General features: G+C 41.1%; 1 protein-coding gene across 1 annotated transcript in view; it reads right to left on the bottom strand.

Annotated features, from left to right (window-relative positions):
* kif26bb (kinesin family member 26Bb) overlaps positions 1-25098 on the bottom strand; it is a 28039-nt gene extending 2941 nt beyond the window's left edge. Inside the window, exons 1-13 of the mRNA XM_042503970.1 lie at positions 25039-25098; positions 24481-24843; positions 21077-21553; positions 18092-18213; positions 17810-17981; positions 11559-11768; positions 10579-10672; positions 8495-8766; positions 7491-7668; positions 7159-7297; positions 6715-6874; positions 3395-6527; positions 467-636 (exon numbers count right to left, since the gene is read on the bottom strand). Of these exons, the coding sequence (XP_042359904.1) occupies positions 467-636; positions 3395-6527; positions 6715-6874; positions 7159-7297; positions 7491-7668; positions 8495-8766; positions 10579-10672; positions 11559-11768; positions 17810-17981; positions 18092-18213; positions 21077-21553; positions 24481-24843; positions 25039-25098 (5550 nt within the window). The remainder of the gene's footprint in view (positions 1-466; positions 637-3394; positions 6528-6714; positions 6875-7158; positions 7298-7490; positions 7669-8494; positions 8767-10578; positions 10673-11558; positions 11769-17809; positions 17982-18091; positions 18214-21076; positions 21554-24480; positions 24844-25038) is intronic.
* Between the last annotated feature and the right edge of the window lie 311 nt (positions 25099-25409).

The raw sequence follows: 25409 nt of genomic DNA, 5'->3' as shown, positions 1-25409 counted from the left end.
AAGCATGGGGCTACCCAATGTCCAGAATCTGCAGCTAGCTACAACCTTAAAATTAGTTGAGCAGCTGAAAGTCTGAAATGTTCATGAATCTACTTGATACACTGAAATAAAAAGTGTAACTTATTGGGAACTTTACACCTTAATTTTTACAAGCTACATCTCATGCTCCAGATCTAGGATGTGCTAATCTATTAAGTTTATAAACTAGTTTTTTTAGCGTGCAAGTGCCCCCGTAGTAGAGCCCTTAATGTCAGCTACAATTGCTAATCCAGGGGGCTAATATCTGTCTGGACTGACTCTTTTTCAAACCTGATACTAATATAATAAAATAGGCTTTAGGGAGGTTGGGTGCATACATGTTCAACCAATGTTAATATTACCATTGGTTGCCGATAGAGGTTGATAAAGGTCATATGCCGCAACATATTGCCCTTTGACCTCTTAAAAATCAAAATAAACCCAGCACCTGTTTGCCAGCACCTGCTCTTTTCTGCATCCTCTGCACATTGTCGATCTCATAGACCTTGATCTCATAGGCCTCTGGGATTCCCCGATCCACCCAGCCAGACCGTAGACCGCTAGTCGAGCATCTCAGGGACAGCGGTGTATCATGGGAAAGACGACGCTGGTGGGTACCTACAGTGGAGTAAGGCAAAGAGTGCAGTGAAATGCATATCTCAAGCTGTTTTCTTTCTCTCCTCTTGTTTTTGAAACACTCTACTGCGTTCAACAAAAAAAATCAAATAATCCCTTATCAAGGTAGTAATGTAGGATGGTATTTTAGCTGACTTGTAGTGTTTTGTCAGACAGAGGGCTCTGCTTACTGACACCCAGTTTAAAAACTATTCTTGTGATAGGTGTACCGTACATGACATTACTTTAAATTCAACGAAACAGACTAAGATTACGCTGATTTGCTCAAAGGTTTTTGGTTTTTTTTTACAAAGGAATGAGTTGAATCCTGGATCTACAAGGTGGGTAATGCTATAAACAGCAGCATCACCAGAATTCTTTATTAGGGGTGGCCAGATGGGATCACTGAAAATCTTGGGGTGAAACACTAAAACCAAATGCCAGTACTGAATTTCGGGAATAAGCTTATGCTGTTTAAGTCTATAGGCAAGTCGAAAACCATGTCAGTTTGGACAGGTAAGTAATCACATACATAATTTGGTTTCTTATATTTGACAATTAGTATTACTAATTATCTCAAGTGTATAGACTAACACTGGTACATCTCAGGTTCCACAACAATGCTGTTGTAATGTCTTGTGTTTCTTTATATGTTGGTCAATTTATTGATTTTCACATAGGTTGGTTGTCCTTTCCCTTAAATAGACAAATAAACAGCTTTAATATTAATAAGTACATTAATGTAAAGAACAAAACATTTACTGGGTACAAGCCTTCTCAATCCTTCTTCGCTTGAAAAAAAGAGTACTCCTGAGCTGCTACGTTTCTGTTGTCAACTAACATTTTCCTCTAAAAGCATCACACCTGACAGTAGGAGTAAATGTGTGATAAATGGAGGCTGGTGTCCCTAAGTGTCCTTTAATGCCGGGCCATGTGCTCTAATGGGAAACAGGGAAAACAGCTTGCCTGAGGGCAATTACAGCTTGCAAGAGCTACCATATTATTCATAAAAGTCAAGACACTGTTTCTGTAACTTTCTGGATTAACTCAGTTTGCCAGTACAGGAAAAAATATTTAGACTTTGTGTCACTGGGATTTTCTAACCTTTAGAATGTGTTTAAATTCCACTGATACAGATATGGCTTTAATAAAAATGTATAGGAGTAAATTACGTAAGGGAACACTTTAGGAGAGATTAAGTGCAGACAGAATTTAATTTCCCAGTTAACAGTGGTGTATATTTAGGAACTTTAAATTTATATACTCAGCCAGCTAAAGCTTTGTCCCCTGTCTTTTCTTACTACTTCAGATATCCAGCGTTCACCACGTTTTCAATAAAATGCTATTGAATGTCTCAATGTAGATTAGTCTTGTAGAGAATGTTGTTGGAATGCACAAGCACATCTTTATAGTTTAATGTACCAGCCAAACCCTCTTCATTTTCTGCACTTGTGCTGCATTAAGTGGGTGCCATCACTGAGTTCATATATTAATGATGTGACCTCCTACACAATCATGCTTCTAATGCATTCTACAGACATGTGTCATCTCCATTTAATGTCACATGAATACGTTATGCGGTCAGATTACAAACCAAATGATATGATGATGAAGCTATGATTCATAAATATTGTGTGGTTAATGGTTTAGAAATAACATATTCTATATCATTTGTAGAGAAGAAATTAAATTGCAGATTATTGCAAGAAGTTTTACTAAACTGGACCGAACTTTCCATAGGTTTTACTATTAGATTATTTCAAATGACATGTGGTTCAGCACTTTAATGACAATTTTACTTTTGCATTTAGTTGGAATGCAGTTTCAAAACATCAGATTATAAACGTTTGCACTTAACAGCATTACCATGCAACAATCATAAACTACTGACAAAAATAAAATAAATACATGGCATACATTATAATATCCACCAGTTAGGAATCATACTTTACTAAAATTAATAGAGATAAGGTTGCTTCAAAGGGACAGTTCACAGTCAAAGTACATATTTTCCCTCATACCTGTAGCGTTATTTATCAAACTAGACTGTTTTGGTGCAAGTTATCCCCTTCTCTTCAATATAATGTAACTAGATGGCATTCGGCTTGTGGTGCTCAAAGTGCCAAAAAAATACATTTGAAAAACTCAACAGCAATATCTCTTTCCAGAAATCATGACCCAGTTACTCAAGATAATTGTCAGACTTCAGACTTTGTTGTGAGCAGTTTCATGTAGGAACCATTTTCTTTCTACAAAACACACTCGTCAAACAAATCACAGCACAGAAGGAACCAGGTCATGATTTCTGGAAAGAACACTGCTGTTGAGTTTTCCAAATGTTTTGTTTTTTTGCCTTTTTTTCTGGTGTTTTGAGCACCACAAGTCAAGTGCCATCTAGTTCCTTTATGGTGGAGAGGTGGAGAGAAGGCAGACATCTCTATGGCCAACATTTCCAACACTCGGCAACGTACACCAAAACAATCTAGATTGATAAATAGTACTACGGGTAAGAGAAAAAAATGTACTTTTTTGATTTTGGGCCATCCTTTAAAAACAAGGAAAATGTATGACTTAATCTAAAATGTTCACTGACAGGTAAGATGCTCAACATGCTAGGTTTAGACTTTCAGACTACACTTGCAACACTACCATCTAACACCAACAACACATGAGCACTCAACACTTGGATGAGATTCTGATCTTTCCAGAAGAGAAAGTCATCCGGCTCAGTTCATAACAGTCCAATTCCTGGAGGTTTTACCTGTGTTGCCTCTCCTCCGAGATGACCGGGTGCTTCGAGCAACACTGAGAAGAGAGCTGCTTCTGTCGCTGCCTGTGGCTTCACTGTCCCTCACCATGCTGTCATATCCACTGCTCACCATACTGTTCCTGTTTGAGAAATTCAGCGATGTCTTCCCCATAGCTGGTGGCAAATCTCCACTCAACACACTGGTGGTGTCACTTGCATGCCCACTCAGGTGATCAGGGGTGCGAGGAGCAGTCACCTGACTGTATGGTGAGGGAATTGCAGTCATTTGGTCCAGTCCTCCTGCTGTAGGGCTGGAGGCCCTTTCCTTAAGGAGGTCTGAGAACCGGCCATTGACAAATCCTTGGATGGCAGATTTTGTGGATGAGCATGTGGAGCTCTGGCTCGGAGTCCGACTAATGGAGTAAAAAGATCTTGGAGGGGAAGAGGACATAAAGGACGATGTCCTCTCAAAGCTAACGGTTTTACTATCTGGAGAAAGACTGGCGCTGCGGTTGAGGGACTGTTGCAGGCCTTTGTGGGGAAGACTGAGGTTCTTGATGCTGGGAGCAGACAGTCGACGGACTTTGGGGCTAGCCATCTTAAGTTTCCCCACAGCAGAGAGCTTGGAATGGGTATGCCTAGCAGACTGAGTTGCAGGTTTTTCAGAAATAAAGAAGTGATGGCTCTGGTCAGTCCGAGGATTCTTCCTGGGGCTCCTGCTAGCCCTTGGCAAGGTACAATCACCCTCATTATTTCCTTTATAACCTCCCTTACAAGCCCCTTCAATACTTCCCTTGGAGCTCCCCTTTGAGCTGACGGAGGTGTTACTACTGCCTCTGTCCAGGGCTGGGAAGTCTCTTGGAATTCTCCCTAGGGAGTTAGTTCTAGTAGCCAGCTGCTCCAGTTTGGCATTGAAAAGCCTGCTACTGTCCTCAACGGGTGACTTTGGCCTTCCACTCATATTAACGTGTTTCATTCTTGGATTGGGCATCTCAAACAAAGATTCAACATCCTTTCTGGGAGCACTACTAGCATGCTGTTTATACTCGGATCCATATTTCCGAGGAGAAGAGACATGGAGGCTGTGGTTCCCAGGAGAGTGCTGTCTGCCATGCCGCCTCTCTAGAGTTACTCTTGGGCTACACGGGGTGGATGATGTCACCCCCCTTGGGTCTCTGTGGTTGTCTGCCATGTTAGTGCCATGGTAACCGTCCTGGTGGTTGGCATGTTGCCAGCCTCTAGGCAGACTACCTGTTTTAAAGGTAGCAGGGGCGGTTTCCTGGCAACCAGGTGAAATACCAATTCTCTTGGGGGTATTCCCAACACGTCTGGAACTGATCCCCCCCCCCTCTGAGCCCTTTGGAGTGTTAGTGGAATAAACATGCTCCCTTTCTCTAGTCTTGTCTGAATGTCTCTGTCTCTTTCCACACATTTTGTTTTCTGCAGTTTCATAACAGAAAGCTGAGTCTTTCAAGACCATTGGGCCATAAGAACTTTGGCTAAAGGGTGAGTTTACTTTGTTAGACTTTTTGGGATTTGTCTCAGAAACAAAAGCCCCACTCCTCTTCTCAAGAGCCTCTCTGTCTTCTGGACATTTGGCATTATTCTGTCGGAGCTCTGACGGCGACCTGACTCCTTTAAAAGTGCCATGGGGACTTTCTTTTGCACCATCCAATTCACAATCCACATCTGTATTTATCAACATGGGGTTTATAAATGAAGGTAAGAACCTCTTTTCCCTTCTGAATTGATGCTGGGGCTTGTCAGTGCTAGCCTCTGTGACTACAGACTGAACTGCCGAGCTTTTGTTTGTATAAGAGGAACCTGTGGCTCCAGTTTCTTCACTGACATTGCTAATTATCCTGATTGGTTGAGAACTGGCAGAGCCTTGCACATGTGCCTGTGATTGAGCGGTGTCTCTGATACAAATAATGTTTCCACCTGTCCTCCCTCTGTCCAGTGCTCCACTGATGGTCACCTCCTCCACCATTGAGAAGACAAGTTCATCTTGACCTTTTTGGTCCAATGGCTGTTGAACAGTTACTGTGATAGTGGCTTTCATTTCCTTAATGTCCTCTGCAGGGCGATTAGGTAAAACATCACCAAGTATAACACTGTTAGCCATGGAGTTTGAAGAGGAGCAGGAGGACGAAGGAGATATGGGGGAGCTCTTGCCAACTGGTGAGGTCCTTTTGTCTGGTTTGAACCAATCAGCAGCATCAGGACACTCCTGTTTACCTGTAGGCTTAAGTGCAAGGGAATTGGTGGCATTCATGCCCTGAGCATCCACATCAAAATCCTGAGAATTGAGGTTATTTTCTGACTTAAGGGTTGCATTTTTAGGTTGATCGGATCGACAGGTCATGTTACGACTGAGAGTTTGATTTAGCAGTTCTTCGCTGGAACTGGTTCCACTGCACTCCTCACAGTCATACAGGCCTGAATCCTCTCTCTGAAAACTGTCTCCAGGGAAGGCACCATCTGTTTGCTTTTCTGCAACAGAGGTCTGACTGCAGCCTAACCCCTGATTTAAAAATGTCTGTGGCTTCTCAGTTGATCCGGGGTCTGTCTGTTTCCCTGTTTCTTTTTGAGGTTGTGATTTGGCTGGGACATTGTTAACAGAACGGCCTTTTAAGGTAGACCGGAGCACATCAATTGTTGCCTCACGCCCATCAATACACCCCAAGCGCTCTTGAAGTTCAGCAAATGTGTCACATTTAAGACAGTCCTTCCCTGGCTTCTTGACGTCTGTTTTCAGCACTTCAGTATTCCCTTGGACAGTTTCCTCGTTCTTCTTCTCTCCTTGCAGCTGAGGAATTCTCAGAAGCTCTTGGAGCAGAGCACTAAACTCTGGGTCATCCATGTCAGCCTTGTTAGGATGCAAAGAGGGTATGATGGGCACAAATTCAGGTTGTGCCAGTCTTGAGGCTCCTTTGGACTGGACCAAGCCATCCGAGTCTATTTGGATGACTGTGTCACAGGACTGGTCACTGCTGGAGCGCTCATCCAGTTCTCCACGCAAACGGAAACGAGGGACATCGACATCTACCTCATCAGTGGAGTGGAACGCCCGCAGGGAAAAAGATGGAGGCTCTCTCTTCTCTTTAGTCAAACTCCTTCCACAAGGAGAACATGAAGAGGACTGCTGTTGGACAAAGATAAATTCTGGAGTTAGTTCTAGACCTGGACTATTCAACACACAAATCATCTAATTAATCATTGGTGTGCACTGGAACTACTCACTCTCACTTCCTTCATAAAATGAACACCAACACTGACGCCATTAAAAGGTGGTGAATTGGTAGAAAAATGTTACAGTATATGTGCGGTACCTTTGTTCTCTTCTGTGTCCTGCGAATGCGAGAAGCCAGCTGGATGGTGGATAGGGTCTCTTGAAGATGTGCCAATGAATCATCAACCTGAGCGATCACTGTGGTATGACAGTTCACGTGGCCCAAGGCCTCTCGAAGGAGCATAGTCAACTTACTGCCCCTATGCAAAAACAGTGCAAATGTTCAGACATTAATGAAAGGATGTTTCAGTCATTTTAATCTATCAATTTACCAATTTCCGTGTTGTTGTTATTGTAGCCTCTTTGTTTTAAGCTGGTATAAAATAGGTTTGCAAGCAAAAAAAATCGGACTATTTTTGGAAACAAAGTTAAAAGACCAAAAGCAAGAATCAACTTTAGCTCACTGTATAAATATTAATGCAGTTCACTCTGCAGCACTGCATGCCAGCATGTTTACACCAATATTTTGGAGTAATACTCTTACTTGTTGGGGATGGTTTTATGTCCACTTAGTAGAGACAAGACAACAGGGCCCAGCTCAGAATATGGAGGTTTGTTCTTGCTCATACCCCTTATACCACTACACACATCTATCATGGTCAACTTAGTGGCACCGCGTGAACCTAAGGATGGAAGTCAGAGAGATGGGTGTAAATGCAAAAAAAGTTAAGCAAGTTTTAAAGAAAATGTGAATTATAAGATAAATATTCAACTGCATTAAATCAGTATTGAATTTAGGGATAGCCATGGAAAATGATTCATGTGGAAACACTGAATTCGCCAGGGACAAGCTGTAATTGAATAATTCATTACAACCTTTGCCAGTGGTGCTGCTTTCTGTTCGTGGGGGCTGGATGTGGAGAGTGAAGAACATTATGGAGCTGTGGGACAGGTATGTTATGAAGTCATTGTGTCGACGTGCTGCAATTGCCGCGTCCAAGAGGGAGGCTGCCCGCTCAGCAGTGGGGGCCTTCACCCGATTGTGGTTACGTAGCTGAAGGGAGGAAACAGGACAGTCATTGAATCTCATAGGAATCATCAAATAAATTACTTTAAATATTCTTAAAATATCTGCCATTTGGGAATGTTTGGAATACAGTTCCATTAATATAATATATTTCATGTTCCTAGTAATCCATTAAGAAATGCACATCTACACTAGAGAGGAGCTGGCTTACAATAGGAAAATAGTGCGAGGGTGGAGACGGCTGCACTATCATAATGCAATCAGATGTAATTTTTGATGCCATCTAATCATTTTCACACATACAGTGTAGATTATTATCCTGACTAACTATCTAAATACATGTTAACATAATTCCAAATACATCTAGAGGACAAAGCCTAAAATGTAATGTCCCGAACAAGATATCTATAAAAGTATCTGTTATATCACTGACACCTCCTACTGAAAAATGAACAAGTCATTAATTTGCTTTATCCACAATGAAAATAACCTGACAGGTTTTCTAGTATTATGGTCCTTTGTTCTTGTTCAGAGCTGCTAAGACAACTGTAAAATAACACTTGTTTGTGTGTGAAGAATTAAAACCTTTGATTCATTGCCAGTAAAACACAGCCAAGAAATGGTCACTTGTCAGCAACAAAAAATGCAGCCTTGGCTCTCTGGTTTCCAGATCTGGGACAGTCTTTTATTTGTTTCCAAAGACTGTAGACTGTATTTAGACTGTACATCATCATAAGAATTTAATTTGGCTCTAAAGGCTCATTACAACAACCATTTGGGTGAGTGTGTGTGCTTGTGCTTAGAGCGAGAGAGATGCAGCAGTTTATTCAACAAGCCCCATTTTTCCTTCTACCTGTATCCCATAGACGGGGTCCTCCTGGAGTTTAATATGGGCTTTTGGGCTGTCCTGGACACTGCCTAATGAGGGGACAACCTCCCCCAGCAGATCCCTCAGCGTGTCCTCTTCTCCACAGCAGAGCTCTATAGCAGACACCGATACTGTCAGATCAGTCCAGGTCTTCTCCCTCCGCCGCTCAATGGCGCTGTACAGCCAGGAGATGGCACAGGGAACCACCCCGAGCTTCTCAATGCTCTCACCACTCCCCACCATGCTGGACCAGGAGCCTGGGGCAGACAACATATGTATGTTACATTACATACCAACAGACATACAGTATAGTACGTGCGCAAGTCTTTAAACACATGGGCACCCCATCAACACATATACAATGTACACTTTGAGAACCACAATTTTATATAATTTATGTATGACATTCAATATCTGTCAGTTGATTTTTCCACCTTTGGTTTGGTCCAGACTGAAATATCTCAACAAATACTGGATGGATTGCCACGACATTCTGTAAAGATATTCATGGGGATATTCAGAGAGTGAATCCTTATTACTCTCATCCAGTGACTATTCATTTTGCATTACCATGAGGTTGACTTTTTGTGATTCAGAGCAAAATATTTTGACTTACTTTGGATGGATTACCAAAATGTGCACTACAGATATTCATGGTCCCATGAGGCTGAATTGTAGGGACTTTCATCTCTGATCTAGCACTATCAATATCTGCAAAACTAATGACATGTCCCAACTCAGCAGTATGTTGAGCTAATTGGCAAATGTTAGCATGTTAGCTGTTCATGCAGATATTAGCATTTAGCTCAAAATGCCACTGTGCCTAAGAACAACCTCATGCTAGTGTGGCTGGAGACTGTAGTTGTTTTTTATTTGTTTCAATAGTTGCAATGACAAGGACTCCAGTGCATGGAAAATTGGGTATGCACACATAAATACACACACACATGCTACACTTCTAGATGAACACATATGTATGGGGCAATATAGCACATGCAGCAAATTCATGCTAAGATAAATCAATGTACATAATAACTAAAGTGCTCTAGCTTACACAAATCAGAAGACACAATACAGAAAAATGCACAAACAAAGATGGAGCGGATTTACAGAAACGCACCCGTAAAAAAAAAAAGATTCCGATTTTTTTCATGGACTGGTGCCATACTGTATCTCCGAGTGCACTTTTGCCCCACATTGGTATTGAGTTATGGGCCTGTTTTACCATATCTTGTCTTAGCCCAACTCTAATTGAATGAGGATAAGAGAATTGGTTTACTCCAATTAAAGGCCAAGCTGCCTGCCGTTATTCAGAGAGAATAGTATTCTGTGGAGGAGATTGATATCCTCTGGCTGTGGGCCACATGTAGTTTCTATTGGCCAACTAATTCAATCAGATTTACGGAGAGTGGCGTCATGTGAAAAAGCAGCTCCAAGGAGACCCTGTCCTTACCCTGTGTGTGTATACGCATGTGTGGGTGTGTATGCGTGTGTGTGTGTGTGTGTGTGTGTGTGTGTGTGTGTGTGTGTGTGTGTGTGCGCGCTGCAAATCTATTAAACCCCTTCACCGATGCTAAGTGCAGGGTTCCATCTCTCTAATAGCAACGTATTACAGTCCATTTTGTTTACAGTCCCCTCTGAGCTCAGCACTACAGCAAAATAAAATAAAATATTTGTGTCTTTCTGTGCAATATTGTGACATGTCTATTAGGCAAAATGGGAAGCCTCTGAAAAAGCACATATGTTGTATAATTAATGAACAGGCTTTTATTTACAAAGTAACAGGTAAAAGATGAATGCAAGAGTTGAAATGGCAGCAAGACAGAAAAGACAAATGGAGTAAAAGACAGACGGCAAAAGAACGAGGAGGCCGGACATGTGTATCGAGATAGGTAAGAGAGAACACGGAGACAGGGAGTTTAAGTGATAAAGGACGAGTGAATGATAGCCAGAGTGGGACAGAGAAGCAGGAGGAGGGGGAGCTGGATGGCCCCTTAGCACAGATAAAAGCGTCCCACTCTCGTCTTAAGATTTTAACCCGTGCCCTCTCACAGCGACCGATTACTCACCCACATCAGCACATCCCAAACCCAGAACACATCCATCGCTGCCGCTGAGCACACAGCGGATGACATCAGCCAAGACGCCTGCACACACCTCGGCCTGGCCAGGGAGAACAAAGGACAGCGAGCATCTTATGATTCATCTCTGCACTGAAATAGTACATCCAATGAAACGAAAGATGCATACTGATTCTGTAGATTCCCTTGGGCTCAAATACTGTAAGCAGAGCCTGGAGAAGGTTGAAGATAATTGATGGAGTGTGTAATTGTGGTGGCTATCCATGCCCTATCAGTTTTCAGGTCATCAGACACACAGAGCAAACTAACTGTGGTGCGTAGGGGGAAAGTATGCTTTTATTACTTGAGAAAACAGAATGTGCGGGACTAACATTTCTCTATTAAAGTATCTGTCAACATAAATCAATATTATGCAAGCACAAATAAAAGCATATCAAACTAGGGCTGCCCCTTGAAACTCAGAGATTCGTATTATCTGTTGTACAGTAGACTCGCAGTTGACTTAGATTGCTTCAAGTTGAACAGTCTTGGTCTTTTTTTTCTATGCAGTGTTCTTCCTGGGACATTTTGGTCCCCAGATTTTGCTGTGGGGTGAGTAATGTAGACTTTCACACTACCCTTTGACAAAGAGGAGCTGCAGACATGCAGGCAGCGGCATGAAGGAGGAGAGAGCTTCTGGTTAGAAATACTGAATTTACAGCTCACAGAAACTAAATACTGCACAGTCTCTAGCTATTGTTTGATATCTACTATTGGCAAAAAAATGTTGTTCATAGTTGCTGGCACGTGAATGCTGTTGTCACACTGAAGCCCGATGAAACTTGAAAACTTTGTATGGAAAACAAAACAAATCATAGAATATATTGAACAGCCAAATCTGATTCACCTGGCATAACTCTGAGTCGGGTACTACCCTATTTAAAACCATGTTTGAATTATGTTAGTCAGTATCAGGATAAAGACCCAACCTGGCTTGACTCCTGAGGAAAGGCAGCGTCGAAGTTGACGGTCTTCAGATGAGTTTTGCCATCTCTGCCAAGCGTCATCGTAGCATGTTGTTGGCTTTTGCTCACTGGTTCCATTATGGTGACTCTTTTCTTGGATGGGTCAATCTGGAGAGCAGGTGGATGGCCGTGGCCTTCTGACCGCATTGGGCTCACCCTCAGCACGACTTTGACCTGCACGCGGAAGGGGATGGATCACATGTTGAAAAGCACAGTATGTTATAAATGATTGAATACCTACTGAAATTTTAAACTTGATGGGTAAACATACTTTAGAGGCCTGGCTCTAGGGATGGCAGTGTCAGACTGTCTGTTGTTCAACCACTTTGGCTCAGTCTGAAATACCTTGACAACTATAAAGTGCTGCTGGGATGACTATTTTTTCGTAGATTAGGTTAGATTAGGTTATTGATACCCTGGTTCCCTTGGCAAAAAGCCTATGGGACTTTTCCATTGGATTTTGCATCATTGCAGAAAAAAGCTCTGTGGCAAACAAACATCTATGATACTTGACTGTTTTATTTAGCAAGATAATCTTTGCAAATGAACACCACTTTTAGGATTTTTGTGGTATAAATGCAGTCGCCAAATGTAAAAGGCTACATTAGACTATAAACGAGCTACACTAAGATTGCGTGACTTATTGTCGCCACCGAAATGAAGCTGTAAAGCCATCTTTGGCATGTTTACATTCTGTAGTTTCATCCTGCCAACTGTTGGCAAAAAACACTTTTAAAACACATAAAAGCTTTAAAATTCACAAGTTGGGTATATTATGTTGTAGGACAAAAAGTGAAAGTCTCTTCCACTAATGTTTTCTACAGACCTTATTTCAGGCAGCAAACCAAAAACCTTTTCAAAAATTCCTTTGACTTTGAGACGAGGGAACAGGAAGTGCAGAAATGCTAATTCATTTCTGCGTTTTAGGACTCATTCCTACATAACTCTATCAGTAGGATTGCCAAGAAATTCGGTACGCATTTTCATGGTTCCCAGGGGATGAATTGGAACATCTTTGCTAGACCTTTTACTTTTTTGGCATCACCAGGTAGAACAAATTATGTTTCCAGTACTTAATACTTAATAACTATCCTGCCACTAGCCTACTAGCATACCAGTGCACCAAGCTTATTCTCACGCCAGGTTCACACTTGACGTAGAGGGATGAGCAGACAAAGACAGACACCTACAGAAACTCACACTCAGACACAGAAGCAAGCACGGACAGAGAGACAGGGACAGAACTCTCCGTGTGATTAGAAAGGAGCAGAAAAGAAGAGTCGCTGACTGGAGCAGAGAAATGTGCTCCTGGGCCAGGCAACTGCTGACAGGTGGCTGCACAACAATTAACATCGGGGAGCTTCTGTGTCCACTGTGTACCCGGCCTAACTTAGCTGGTGAGCATATACAGGCTGAAAGATAAAATGCCTTTTACATGGGCTGAGTGTACACTTCTATTTCACTTAACCCTGTATACAAACTATACATATATATACAGGAAAAGGGTAAACGTTTTAGACTACCCCGAGACACCTTGGGAAGAAAACTCTATTATTTATCAAATGCAAGGAGTCAGTCTGTGCTCTGCTTTTACAGGGCAACGTGTAACCATGTAAGTGATTTCAGAGAACGCCTGTGATCTTTAGCTAAAAATGTGAGCGGCATGCATATAACTTTAACGTTTGAAAATGAAAAAAGCCAGTAGCAAACTTATGAAAAAAGAATGCGTCTCAAAACAACAGGGTTCAAAAATATCCTCATATCAAATTCAGTGAGTTTTAGCCATGATGGAGTCTTTGCATCCCGAAATCATGAGCACACAGAGTGAAAAAACTCTAAAACATACATATGTACAGGCTGTATATATGCCACAAAATCTTCACACTGCCTTTTAGTTGCAGTTCTTTTTATACCTTGCTTTTGAAAAGTTTATGTGAACCAAAACAGGGTTTTTACCTCAGACACCTGGCATCAAATGTAGCTGTTCAGCTCTGAGCCCCTGCTGCTCAGCCACGGGAGGCCAAGATACTATTTTATGCAATGTAGGTTGCAAGACACCTGAGCTGGAAATGGGAAGCCTTGGCAGAACAAAGAGGTAACTGTCAAAAATGATTAGGTTTGAGCATTGGGATGGCAAGCCGAAGATGGTGTACTTTTTTGTTGTAAATGTCTCCAACTGACATAACTGAAATTTGTACCTTTCAAGGAATAATTCAGATTTTTTTGAAGTGGGGTTGTTATCCACAGACAGTATATTACAAATAATAGATTCAATTGGCATGCCCCCCAGTTTGGAGAAGCAGGCTGGAATCCAGCATGGAAGCTAAGAAATGCTGTGGATGGGGGCCAGCAACAAAAAACATGTTTTAGCTATCTAAAAAAAGTCCCACCTAAAAAAACTTTAAAAAATCAATATCAGTTTAAGTGTATGCTATATTGTGAGTATTTCCACTGCTTTATCTTAATGATAAGTGATCTCTGACAAAAAACGGAAGTCATGTCATCGCTTTCTTCAAAGCCAGACTCCATTGGGAAAAGCGGTGATTTAACATTGCTGAACAAAGGAGCTGCCCTGATCAGTTACTTTGTGTTATTGTTGTGACTTTGACACGACAAAGGGCTAGTTTTGGATTCACTTATGTCACACAAAAACACAAACTACTTACTAATTGAGGCATTAGTAGATCTGCAGCTCCCATGTTCAGAAATCCAGACTATCCCTTTAACTTATCCGGCTATCTCTTCTTTTGCTTCATAACAATCAAATGATTTGTCTAAATACCAAATGAGCCATATTCTGTTTAATGCTAAATTGACACTGATGACGTGTTTTGGTCAGTTGATCCAGTTCGTGCAGAAACCATACATGCACTTACATGGCGATGCATACCTCCTGCTATATTTCTGCATGTCATGACATTAATTCCTTAATGCAGTTCTCTACAGGAAGCCTTCAGATTTAGAGGCTTTAAGGTCTTAAATTAAGTTAGAGTCTGACTGACAGCCATTTAACAAGGCTCATAGGTCTTAGTCTGCAGGAAGACGCTGCAACATTTACCTCACAAAAGACAATAAGCTGTATTAAGGTTCATAAACCAATTATAAAATGGTTCTTAATCAGGATTCAGTTCTGCTAAATTGCAAATAGCCCTGTGCACCATGACACCCAGACAAATGCGGTTTTCTTGAAATTGTCCAGGACTGCATTACACCACAATGACATCATCATTGCTGACAATTTGAATATCTGAAAGCCATTTTCCATCTGCTATGCAAGTTTCCAGTGTCTGTGAAGATTTTTTTTCCTCTCCCCTTATCATAATTTTAATACCTTATGCAAGAAGTGGCTCCCTAACCCTATTGAACATGTGTCAAACTCTATTTATGAGGGTTAAATTATTCAGGAGACCCATTTACAAGTGGAGAGAGTCCTCCTTTGCTCTCACACACATGTGTATTCTGGCACGCAGAGGCACACAGCGGGGCTGAGTGCTCGGGCAGGTGTGGCTGGCGGCGGGGTCTATCTGAGCCCTTATCTGTAACTCTAGACTAAACCCAAGAGTCCATCTATCTGAGACGAGGGGAGGGCAGGCAGCCATATTGATCTCCCCAGTCTCTCCCAGAGGAGGCGAGTGGAGGGGAGGGGAGGAGCAAGATGGAGACATTAGCAACAGATTACAGTGTATCAAGAAGAAGGCGTGATATAGGATCTCCTCCAAATTGGCTGTGATCTCTTTACTCTGCAACAGCGGTGGTAAAAACACTTCCAAGGTGGTGGTTGTGGGCAAGGATGATATTTTTCAAAGATACACCACCAGTCCAGCTTTGTTCTGTTTTTACACATGATCTTCATGTCAGTCTTCTGGTAGTACTTGTACAGCTGTCTCAGGATACACTTCAACTAAGATGATGTTGGTAAAACAGTATTACTACTGTATATTTTCTCAATCAGTAAATACTAGGATATAAAATAGCGGTCAACCTGTTTTCTTATGGCCAATACCCATACTGATAAGCAATATTTGGAACCAATGTGCACACAATGCACATAATTCAAATGAAATTATTTCTGGTGAAATTTAAAATTTGGAACAAAACAAACTCCAACACCAAAGTAATGCCTTTAGCAAATATTAATCAAAACTTTAATCAATAAATAAGACTCTGATACAGATAAGCGACAAAATGCCAAATATCGGCCCTAATAATTGGCCAGGCCGATAATCTGCCAGTCCCTTATATAAAATGTATGTGTACACTGTGAAGGGCACACTAGATAATGTAAATGTCACAAAAATGTCTTTATGACACAAATCATAGCAGACAAACAGGTTATGTGCCTTTTCTTCCATTCCATTATTGAGCATGTGGTGTGTTTTTCTTTCCTGCAACTGTCCTGCGCTGATTAATGTGATGTGCTACAAAGAGCCGCACAGTCAAGAGTTCAAATGCATTGAACTCTGAACCCTGTAGCTGCACTGATGTTCATGCGTGCAGCTAATGGCTGAGGGCTACTGCTTGTGTTGTGATTAAAGATGGAGGATTAATGTATAAATTATGTTTCTGAGCATAACTATAAGAAAGTAAACATCATTTTTTATTGAAACTAGATCCAATTAGTCGTGAAATATTAACCTTTAGTTTGAGGATTGTGTTTGGTATTAAAACATTTTTAGTGACAGTTGTAGGGATGTAACAACTCTTAGCAACACTCGGGAAAAATTTACCGCTCATTATAGTCTTTTCTTTGTCTCATCAGAAATTAATGAGCTTCTTTTTTGGACATTAATAAATTCTAACCTGTTTCTGAGAAATTAGGAGCAAAAAATCATTAAGACAAATTTCTGGAATTGCACGGGCTCACTTATAAGCTAATCAATTTATCTTTTGGATATTACTGTTATGTCAAGAGGAGATTATTTAGAGGAAAGAAAAGCATTTTAAACTCTTAAATTTGGATTGGGCTGAGACAAGGGTGTGTGAAAAAGGCTGTTTCACAGGAGCCGAATTTGAGAAACAGAAAATGGTCAAAATCTCATACTGATGTTACACTGAGCTCAGTTATACCTAGGAGGCACGGGATGGACAAAGAAGAGATCTTATTTTGAATTTTCCTTTCCTCTGGGCGTTAACATTGTTGTCTGTACAGCTCTCTGTACAAGTGCCAAAATTTGCTACTTGAGGCTGGCTTCAAAACAGAGTCAATCCCCACAGACCCCATGTTAATGCGGATAGTGTCCTCAGGCTCTCAGTCAGATCAACCCCCAATTCTGTACAGCACCAGCCTCTCATCCAAATATGGTCACCTCTGGCTCCAAAAAAACAAGATGACAACGGCCAAAATGAAAAGTCCACAAACCACTGGGTGACATCACAATAGCATATTCAGTGGGTTGCATACACTAGAAGTAACCCTGGAAGCTAGAAAAAAATTATATCATTTTTGGTGTATGTGCCAGACAGGCAATTCTAATTGTAGTAAATAGGTGCCATCATGGGGTCCATTATCCAGACTTAATAATATATCCATGGTTTTAACACCTTGCAAATAGCTAAAACTTGTGTAAAAATTGACATTCTGATACAACTCTCATGTCTGTACACTAAATATTAATCTAGAGACCGTGGGTGATTAGTTTAGCATAAAGACTAAAAGCAGGGGGACTAGCTAGCCTACATCTGTCCAAAGTGAGATTAGAATCTACCTGACACCTCTAACTTTTACTTGTAAACATCATATTTCTTTTGTTTAATCCATGAACAAATCAAAACATAAAACCTGCAAGTTGTGTGTTTTAGGGGAATTAGTTGCAGCTTTTTCCTGCAGTTTTCATGCTAAGCTTATTCGCTAGTAACTGTAGCTTCATACTTACTGTAGCCTACGCAGGGTGTTATCAATATTCCCATCTAACCTTCACCAAGGTTAAAACGTGTATTTCCTAAAATGTCAAAGTATTTCTTAATATTTGACAGTTACAAGCATTGCAAATGTTGACTGGTAAAATCTTCACTGTATACTGATCTGTAACTGGAACACTTTAACCAATTTGTATAATTTTATGAGCACTTAAATTTACTTCCACAATTAATCATTCATCAAATTTTAATCAGAATCATTTGTGAAGAAATTGCTTGAAATTATAACCAAATTGTACCCAAAACAAATCACTTTATATTCTGATAATCTACAGGAATTTGAAACCCAAATGGTCTACCTTGCCAACATTGGGCGAGTCTTTGGTTCTAGTGGCAGCTTGGAGCAGGCAGGAGGGGACGGGCGGTGGGTTTTTCTGGATGATCTCCCTGAAGCAGGTGGAGAAATGAGCGGGAGCTGGATCAGAGGCCTGGCCTTTTTTCCTCGACGTCAGGTTGAGCTTCTCGGCTGCCCTACAGGGAGGAAGGGAGGTGACATGTCACACCAGTGAAACTTATGGTGTAACCAGTACAAACATGTTTTAGATAAAACACATTATTTACATTAATAAAGATACATTTACCTGGCTAAAAGGGACATTGCAGCAGTGTTGGCGATGGTCACTACTCTGGATATGTGAGGGATCTTTGAGCTTGTCTGGACAGTCCCAACGTTACCACAGCTCAGTGCAGCATCATCTGCAGCCTGCTCGGGGAGAAAGCTCATTATAAAAATCAAAATCTGTAATTGCACTCCTGCACCCACTCCAAAAGGGGCTATTATCATGGGAATTACTCTGGGGACAATTGTTGGGTGCGTCTGTCTAAGTAGGACATCTAGACTGAGAGCACAGTGGGTTAAACATGCACCATTACAGCTCTGGCTAGCTGCATGTGGAGTGTGAAGAATCGTTTGTGATGGCTGTAGTGACTGCTGTTTGGGCTCAAAACATGACTCAATTGGAGCGGTCCAGTAAACATACTGTCACTGCATCTGACACACACACACCCTCAGTCAAGCAGCTTTATGTAAGCAAATCTTACACAGCTGAAGCTGCGAGGCGTGAGTTTTGCACTCATTCATAACTGTGTTGAGTGTATGCAACATGACCTATTCGAAGTGCAGACCTGCGACTGCTGAACATGAAATCAGCAAGCTTCGCCGCAGGCCACAAAGCCAACATCTTTGTATAACAGTGCTCTCAAGCTCCAAATCTCGTCAGTGTCTCAGTCTTTTTTTTAGGCCAGGATGCCAGCTCAATTCTTTTAATAACGTCCAACTATAAACTGCCAATTAGTGCCACTGAAGAACTGCAGGAGCTGTTGGTTTGGAAGAAGACAGGGAGGAGAAAAAAGGCAGGGGCTACGCTAATGTAGTCAGAGGTAATATGGATTACGTATAGATACTCCCCTGCCCCTCCTTTTGTCCTTTTGTTGACTTATATCTTCTGTCGTAACCTTTTTTATCTTTCTCTCTGCTCTGATTTCTCTCTGTATTTGTAGTCTTTCATTATATCTTGTTTTCTGCCCTTCCGCCCTCTTCTCCTTCATCATTTCTCTCCAGCCCTTTCTCCTGCCTCCCATCTTGAACACTCCATTTCCCTTTCTCTTCTTGCAAACCCTTTGTCCTCCACCCTCCTTTTTGTCTCCTCTCTTCTTACTCTTCGTCCTTTACCTTCACATTATTTCTACTCAGCTGCACAAACCTATTGATCTGCTCTTGTAGCGGACCCACCTGGCGAATTTCTCATGCAGCCTTGCAAAGCACATTTGAGTAAAATGTTGCATTGTTACAGTCAAATTTGATTAGACAGGTCGATTAAGAATGTCAGGTATTATTGATCTCAGGGCCTTTCCAGTTCAAGTGGCCATTCAGAAAACAGCACTCCCTCCAGGTGCTGGGCCTGTCCAGGTTCCCGTTCTCACGCAGCACATAATGATAATGGTGGCAGCTTAAAAACCACTTTGAATTCTTGGTACCTTTTTAATCAATGAGTACTTGAATTTCAGACGGTATTAGACAATAGACGGCTTCTCATTTGGCGACCATTGATTTTGCTGGCTGTCGCTGGCTAATTAAGCTAATGCTAGCTCTTTGGCTGACTCTGTGTTTCAAGATGACTCTTTTAAATTGTGATCCCGCTTAAATATGCACGTTACGGCTCTACACATGATATAAATGAATGAACAAGTCAGCATCTTTATAGAGTTCTTGTAATACAGTTTATAGCTAATTGACCTATCGCTAACCCCCCGCCACCTTAGCTCACTCAGACAAACAAGCGGCGCACTGCATAAAATAACAATGGTGCCTGCCAGTGCCAAAGACATATCTAAAGATGCTATGCAGAACTTTTGGGGACAGATGTTCCATACTTCATGCAAAAGCCATCAAAATGTCCTTCACTATGCTGTGGTGTTAGCGTTAGCCAGCCTTTACAGCTAAGTTAACATTAATGGTTTTCAGTCTGGTGGGCTTAACTACAACCTTTTTCTACATTTAACAGAAAAATAATTAACAGTTAATGTCTGAGAACAACAACACTAAGTTAAACAGGTGACATGATGAGCTAACTTTATGAAGCTAAAGTCGGCCATAACATTGGCTGCTATTAGCTAACGCAAGCTAATTTTACCTAGCAAAGTTTGCTGCAAGGTGACGTTATGCACGATGTTGCCGACATAATGTAGAAGGTTATAAGGTTATATATATATATATATATATATATATATATATATATATATATATATGCGTGTATATATATATATATATACTTGTCACTATGTTGCCTTACTTTAAAACAAAAAATGTAGACATCTTCGTTCATTGTCTGTGTAATCTGCCACACAGTTTGATCCAAAGAGACGCTTTGCTCTGTTTATGTGAGGTTTAGGGAACAGGATAAAATACACTCCATTCTCCAGACTCTTAGGATACCTCGTATCAGTGTTGCATTTAAACCATACACATCGTTTGACCATTTTTAAGTCATAACTGCACAACTTGAATTATTAATTATTATTATTATATTTATCTGCGATGTGTCTATCAAGATTCTCTGTCAAAGTGACATATCTTCAAGTAGTAGATCAAGCAATGGATATTCATATTAATCTTTGTCCGTATGGATCAGGAGTAAAATCCCACCAAAGTTTATCCAACACCACAACTGAAACACTTTTACAATCACTTTGTTCAGGTTTCTAATCGTTTTCATTGGGGACTTGGCGGAGGACGTATGACTTCCATCACAGTAATGCACACTTCACCATCCGCCCTGTTAAATATGACCATCCCCCTATTGATCACAAGTGCTTTTTTTGACTGGCTGGCTTTTATGAAGGGGTAAATCATGACCCAATTCCATTCCATTAGCAAAAGTACTTTTAAACAACGTCCTCAGCCATGGGATCTAAGTAGGCTGTGATTAGGCACTATGAATCATTGCTCTGCTGACACGTGCACCCGTAAAAGACGTACTTCACCCATATAGCTCATTAAAAGGGGAAGGCACACTAGGGGATGTGTTATGTGTGATTTAGTGGTAAGAGAAGGCTTTTAGGGGTACCTTATGGTAAGAGTACATGGTGACACCATCAGTGCTGGACGTAGATTTAGAGGTGGTCAGCTGTTGCTGCTCCTCTACCCAGCGGTCCATATCGGGGTTTGGGAGCTTGGGCCCCCTCCGTCTGATGGTTTGGGGCGTCCTCTGAGGCGTCCTCGGACTTCTGGGACTGTGAGGACTGTGGGTGCGACTGCGTGGTTGATGCACAGCCGTTGCAGCTTCCCTTGGCGCTCTGTCTCCATGCTTTGTCTCACTTTGTCCCAGCAGTGTACCGGTGCTAAAGCTGTGTTCAAAGGGAGGCTTAGCTAATGACTGACCCCTGCTCAGAGCCAAGTGGACGGCCTCTTGTTTGAGCTGGTTCAGGTTCACACCACAGGCTCCGCACTCGCCCTGATCCCTTTCTCTGTCCCTGGATTCATGGGTGGACCGACCGTGGACGCGAAGATTGTCATGGAGAAACACAGACAGCTCACTAGAGTCCTGTAAAATTAAAAAAAAGAAGCAAAAATATTTTACATTTACAAATTGCACACAAATTAGCCGTGAGGTGTTAGGAGTTCTTGCTTAAGTTACTTGAAGTCGACTATAATTATGTTTTCACAAAAGAGACCTACCTAATGAGATCAGAGATTCAGCACAGGTTTCTGATGAAGATGTAATAACAAAGCTAATTTGCTTTGTTTGATTTCTGGCTTGAGGATTACATGAATGATCACTGAGTTTATGGAAACTGAGTTGTGGGAAGGCACTGCAAGCAATCTTAGCACTTAGTGCAGCATTCATTGAGTCGGTAGTATTGATTAATACTACAATTGCCATCTTCAAAAGTGCAGTAAGCAAAAAAAAATACTCACGGCACCTTTAAAATTAACTGAAAATACAATCAATCTCTGTTGCAAACCACCAACTCAGGAAGAACAACATGTCACCACGCCACATTTAATTTTAATTTTCAGTGCTGAGGAAAAATGGTATTTCTTTGCTTCTTGGCCACAACACAGGTTGTAAAGTAATGCTAGAAATTGCTTTGTAGAAACATGTCTAGAAACTGTGTTGGTTTTATTGACAGTTATATAGCTAGACAATAATAATCAAGAATAATTTTAAAAATGTGTGGCAGAATGATGTATGAAACCGTTTTAATAACACCAATCAAAAAGTTCCCAGACATGGATCCGGGCTGGCAAAACTAACAAAACAAACATCAAACCATCATCTTGCTTTTCATCCTGACAAATACACTCTTGTGTCAAATCCTATATTGGCCTCTGACCATTATGGCGGATTATGAAACAGTGGGCCCCTGGACACAGATATGCAAAAAGCCCCACCACTGCTCTTAATTAGGAGCAAGATACACAGACTTTGTAGTGGTTTTGCACCTCTTTGTGTCTCTTTGTGGTTGTTTGTGTCTCATCAAGGTAATTTTGTGTCTTTTTTTAGTCATTACAAGTCTTTCTGTAGTCATTTTGTGTCTCTGTGAGGTTGTTTTGTGTCTTTTTGTAGTCATTTGGGTCTCTTTGAAATAATTTTACTTCTTGTTGGGGAAATTTTGTGTCTCTGTGAGGTATTCTTTCACCTTTTTTTTTGGACCGTTTGTGTCATTTGTGTCTCCTTGTGGGGGGGGGTTTCTGTCTCTTTTCACAAATAGAAATAATGACAGATACATAGATACATAAAGGTATGAATCTGCTCTGATGGATGACTCAACTCTCCATCTTAGCCAGATTACAAGCCCATCTAAAAAGATGACAGTACAGAGGCCAAATGCTTTTGAAAAATCATGCTCGGATCAATAAACCTACGAGGAGCTAGCCAGCTTATCAGATTTCTTCTGACCATGTCTATGGCCACAAGATACCATCTCTCTCCTGCTCGTACTGTGGCCTCTCTCTAAAAACATGATGCTAGCTGTGCCCCATCCCACTTAGGAGGACAAAAATAAATAGTCTTCTCTCAATGGAGAGGACTGTGGAGATGACACAGGGATGTCGAGATGAAATATTCATGCCCATTTGGAACCACTCACGTAGGAATGGCACTGGTTGTCGATTGGAGTGTTTCTGATGGATGTTAGTGGTGACAAATGTACAGATGGCTGCAGCAAAGTATGTGTGCATTCCTCCCACAGGCACCACTGTAAAGACTGATGTGCCCACACAAACATTAAAACACTATCTAATTGACTTACACATACTGCACCAAAGAAACTGTGTTAGAAGTGGCAGCTTTATTAACAAAGTCCACATGTGTGTGATTATATTAGGACAGAAACTAGGAATTATTTCCATTATTGATACATTTTTTTCTCAAGTAATTGGTAAATTATTTCATAAAATCCAAAGAATTTCCCAAACTGGCATATTCATATTGCTTTTTTGACTGACCAACACTTCATACCCAAAAGACAGTTTACAATATATAATGTAGCAGACCAAGAAAACCAGCAAATATTCACATTTAAAGGGCTAAAACCAGTGGTGGATCTTCCTAAAGGTGACATGGGCAGTGCCACCACCCAGAAGATGGGTAGGGGAGCAGAACCCCCTCTCCTCCCTTTTTTTTCCAATATCCTTTCCTTCAAAATATATTTGATGAAATCAAACACATGGGAAATGATGCAGTGAAGTGTATATGGGTATAAAAACAAGAAGGAGATTAACAAATTTGCACATAGGCTTCTAAGTTATGTTATTGTGATTTATTATCATTGTTTGTTAGCTAAGTTGTTTGTTACGTTGATTTCTAATAAGCTTTTGTTTTTGTTAGTATTAAATACAATAGCCTATATACATATAACATAACAATAATAGCCCAAAATAAAAAATAAATCATTAAATAAGATGTGAGGGGGGGTCTTGCCTACCTTGCTGAATGTGCTAGGTTCGGCACTGGCTCAGACCATTAAATTTAATTGCTGCCTACTAGCCTACTTTAAATAAATAAATAAATAAATAAAATTGGGATTTTTTTTTGTCCATGTCACAGAATGAGCGAGGTTCAGCACTAGCTCAAACTATTACATTTTAGTGTTTGTTAGTAATAAATACAATAATGATGATGATAATAATAATAATAATAACAATAAGAGTGCCAAATATGCTAGGTGCGGCACTGGCTCAAACCATTAAATATTGGTGGTTTTTGTTTAAAAAAGAAAAAAAAAACTACATCTCTGTAAATTAATTTAAATATTTTTATTATCTGTTAACTGTATCCCTATGCCACCACCTGCTGAAAAGCCACAAAATGTGTTCTTTACGTCAGCCTACACTTGTATCTATATTTGCCCCAAAGCACCCACTTTAACATGTTTTCCCTTACAAATATATCTTTCAGACTTAAAATTAAGCAGACTGATGTAAAGCGCATCTCTGCCTCTCCATCACAGCACCGTGGTTACTGACCTTGCACGAGAAGTGATGGTGCACAGCCAGGGTGAGCGCTTGTTTCTTCAGAGCAACAAGGGTCGCTGAGCACTTCTCGCAACACGCAACTTTCCTGTCGGACCTCCCAAAGCCTGGGTTCGCGTACATGGTGCCTCTACATATTGTCCCACTTCCAAAGGACAGGGTACTCCTGATGCGATCTCCGACGGATCCAGGGAGAGACTTGTATGACGGGACAGCGTCTGCTCTCTGGCACATATTCCGATGCGGGTCGCCTCTGGACCCTCCGGCACCCTCAGGAGTGGGGCGCTCCTTGCAGTCTTTCCCGGTAACACTCGCAGAAAAGCCGAGAGACTCACAGTGATGCTGCACTTCTGAGCTCTAAGAAATAAATCATTAGCAGAAGGATGTATGTGGGCTCTGGCAGCGGGAAATTAGATATCAATCGACGTGGACAACTGTAACCACACCCTAATGTTTGTCTTGCATTGCAACAATATTATTCTTGTATAAAACTCTGTAAAAATCATGCAAAATTTGAAATCAATGTGCTCAATGTGAATATATCTGACTTACCCAGTGTGTTCCTCGCACAGAGGCAGGAAATCTCTCTCCTCTTCCAGTCAGAGATGACATGACAACTTGTTAATATTTAAAAAGATATCCGAACAAAGGCAGGGCGCACTTTTATTTAATTTTGCCCAACTCTTGTGGATAAAAAGCAAAAATATTTCACTCATGGTAGGCTGAAATAAAAAATATGACAAACTAAGAGGCTGGAGACACTGTCTCAGAGGTGGACTGATGACAGTGGCACAGTGGAGAAGGAGTGAGCGCACTGAAGATCACTTCATGAACCCACTGGGCTATTTATTATAACCTCCTCAGGGAGGCAGTAAAGAGCAAGTGCTCACACATAGTGAAATGACCAGGCTGCTGCACAGTTT

Source organism: Plectropomus leopardus, chromosome 16, assembly GCF_008729295.1.
Source record: "Plectropomus leopardus isolate mb chromosome 16, YSFRI_Pleo_2.0, whole genome shotgun sequence".
Lineage (NCBI taxonomy): Eukaryota > Metazoa > Chordata > Actinopteri > Perciformes > Serranidae > Plectropomus > Plectropomus leopardus.
Note: the sequence above shows the minus strand (reverse complement) of the source record. Positions and strands in the feature narration are given on the sequence as shown.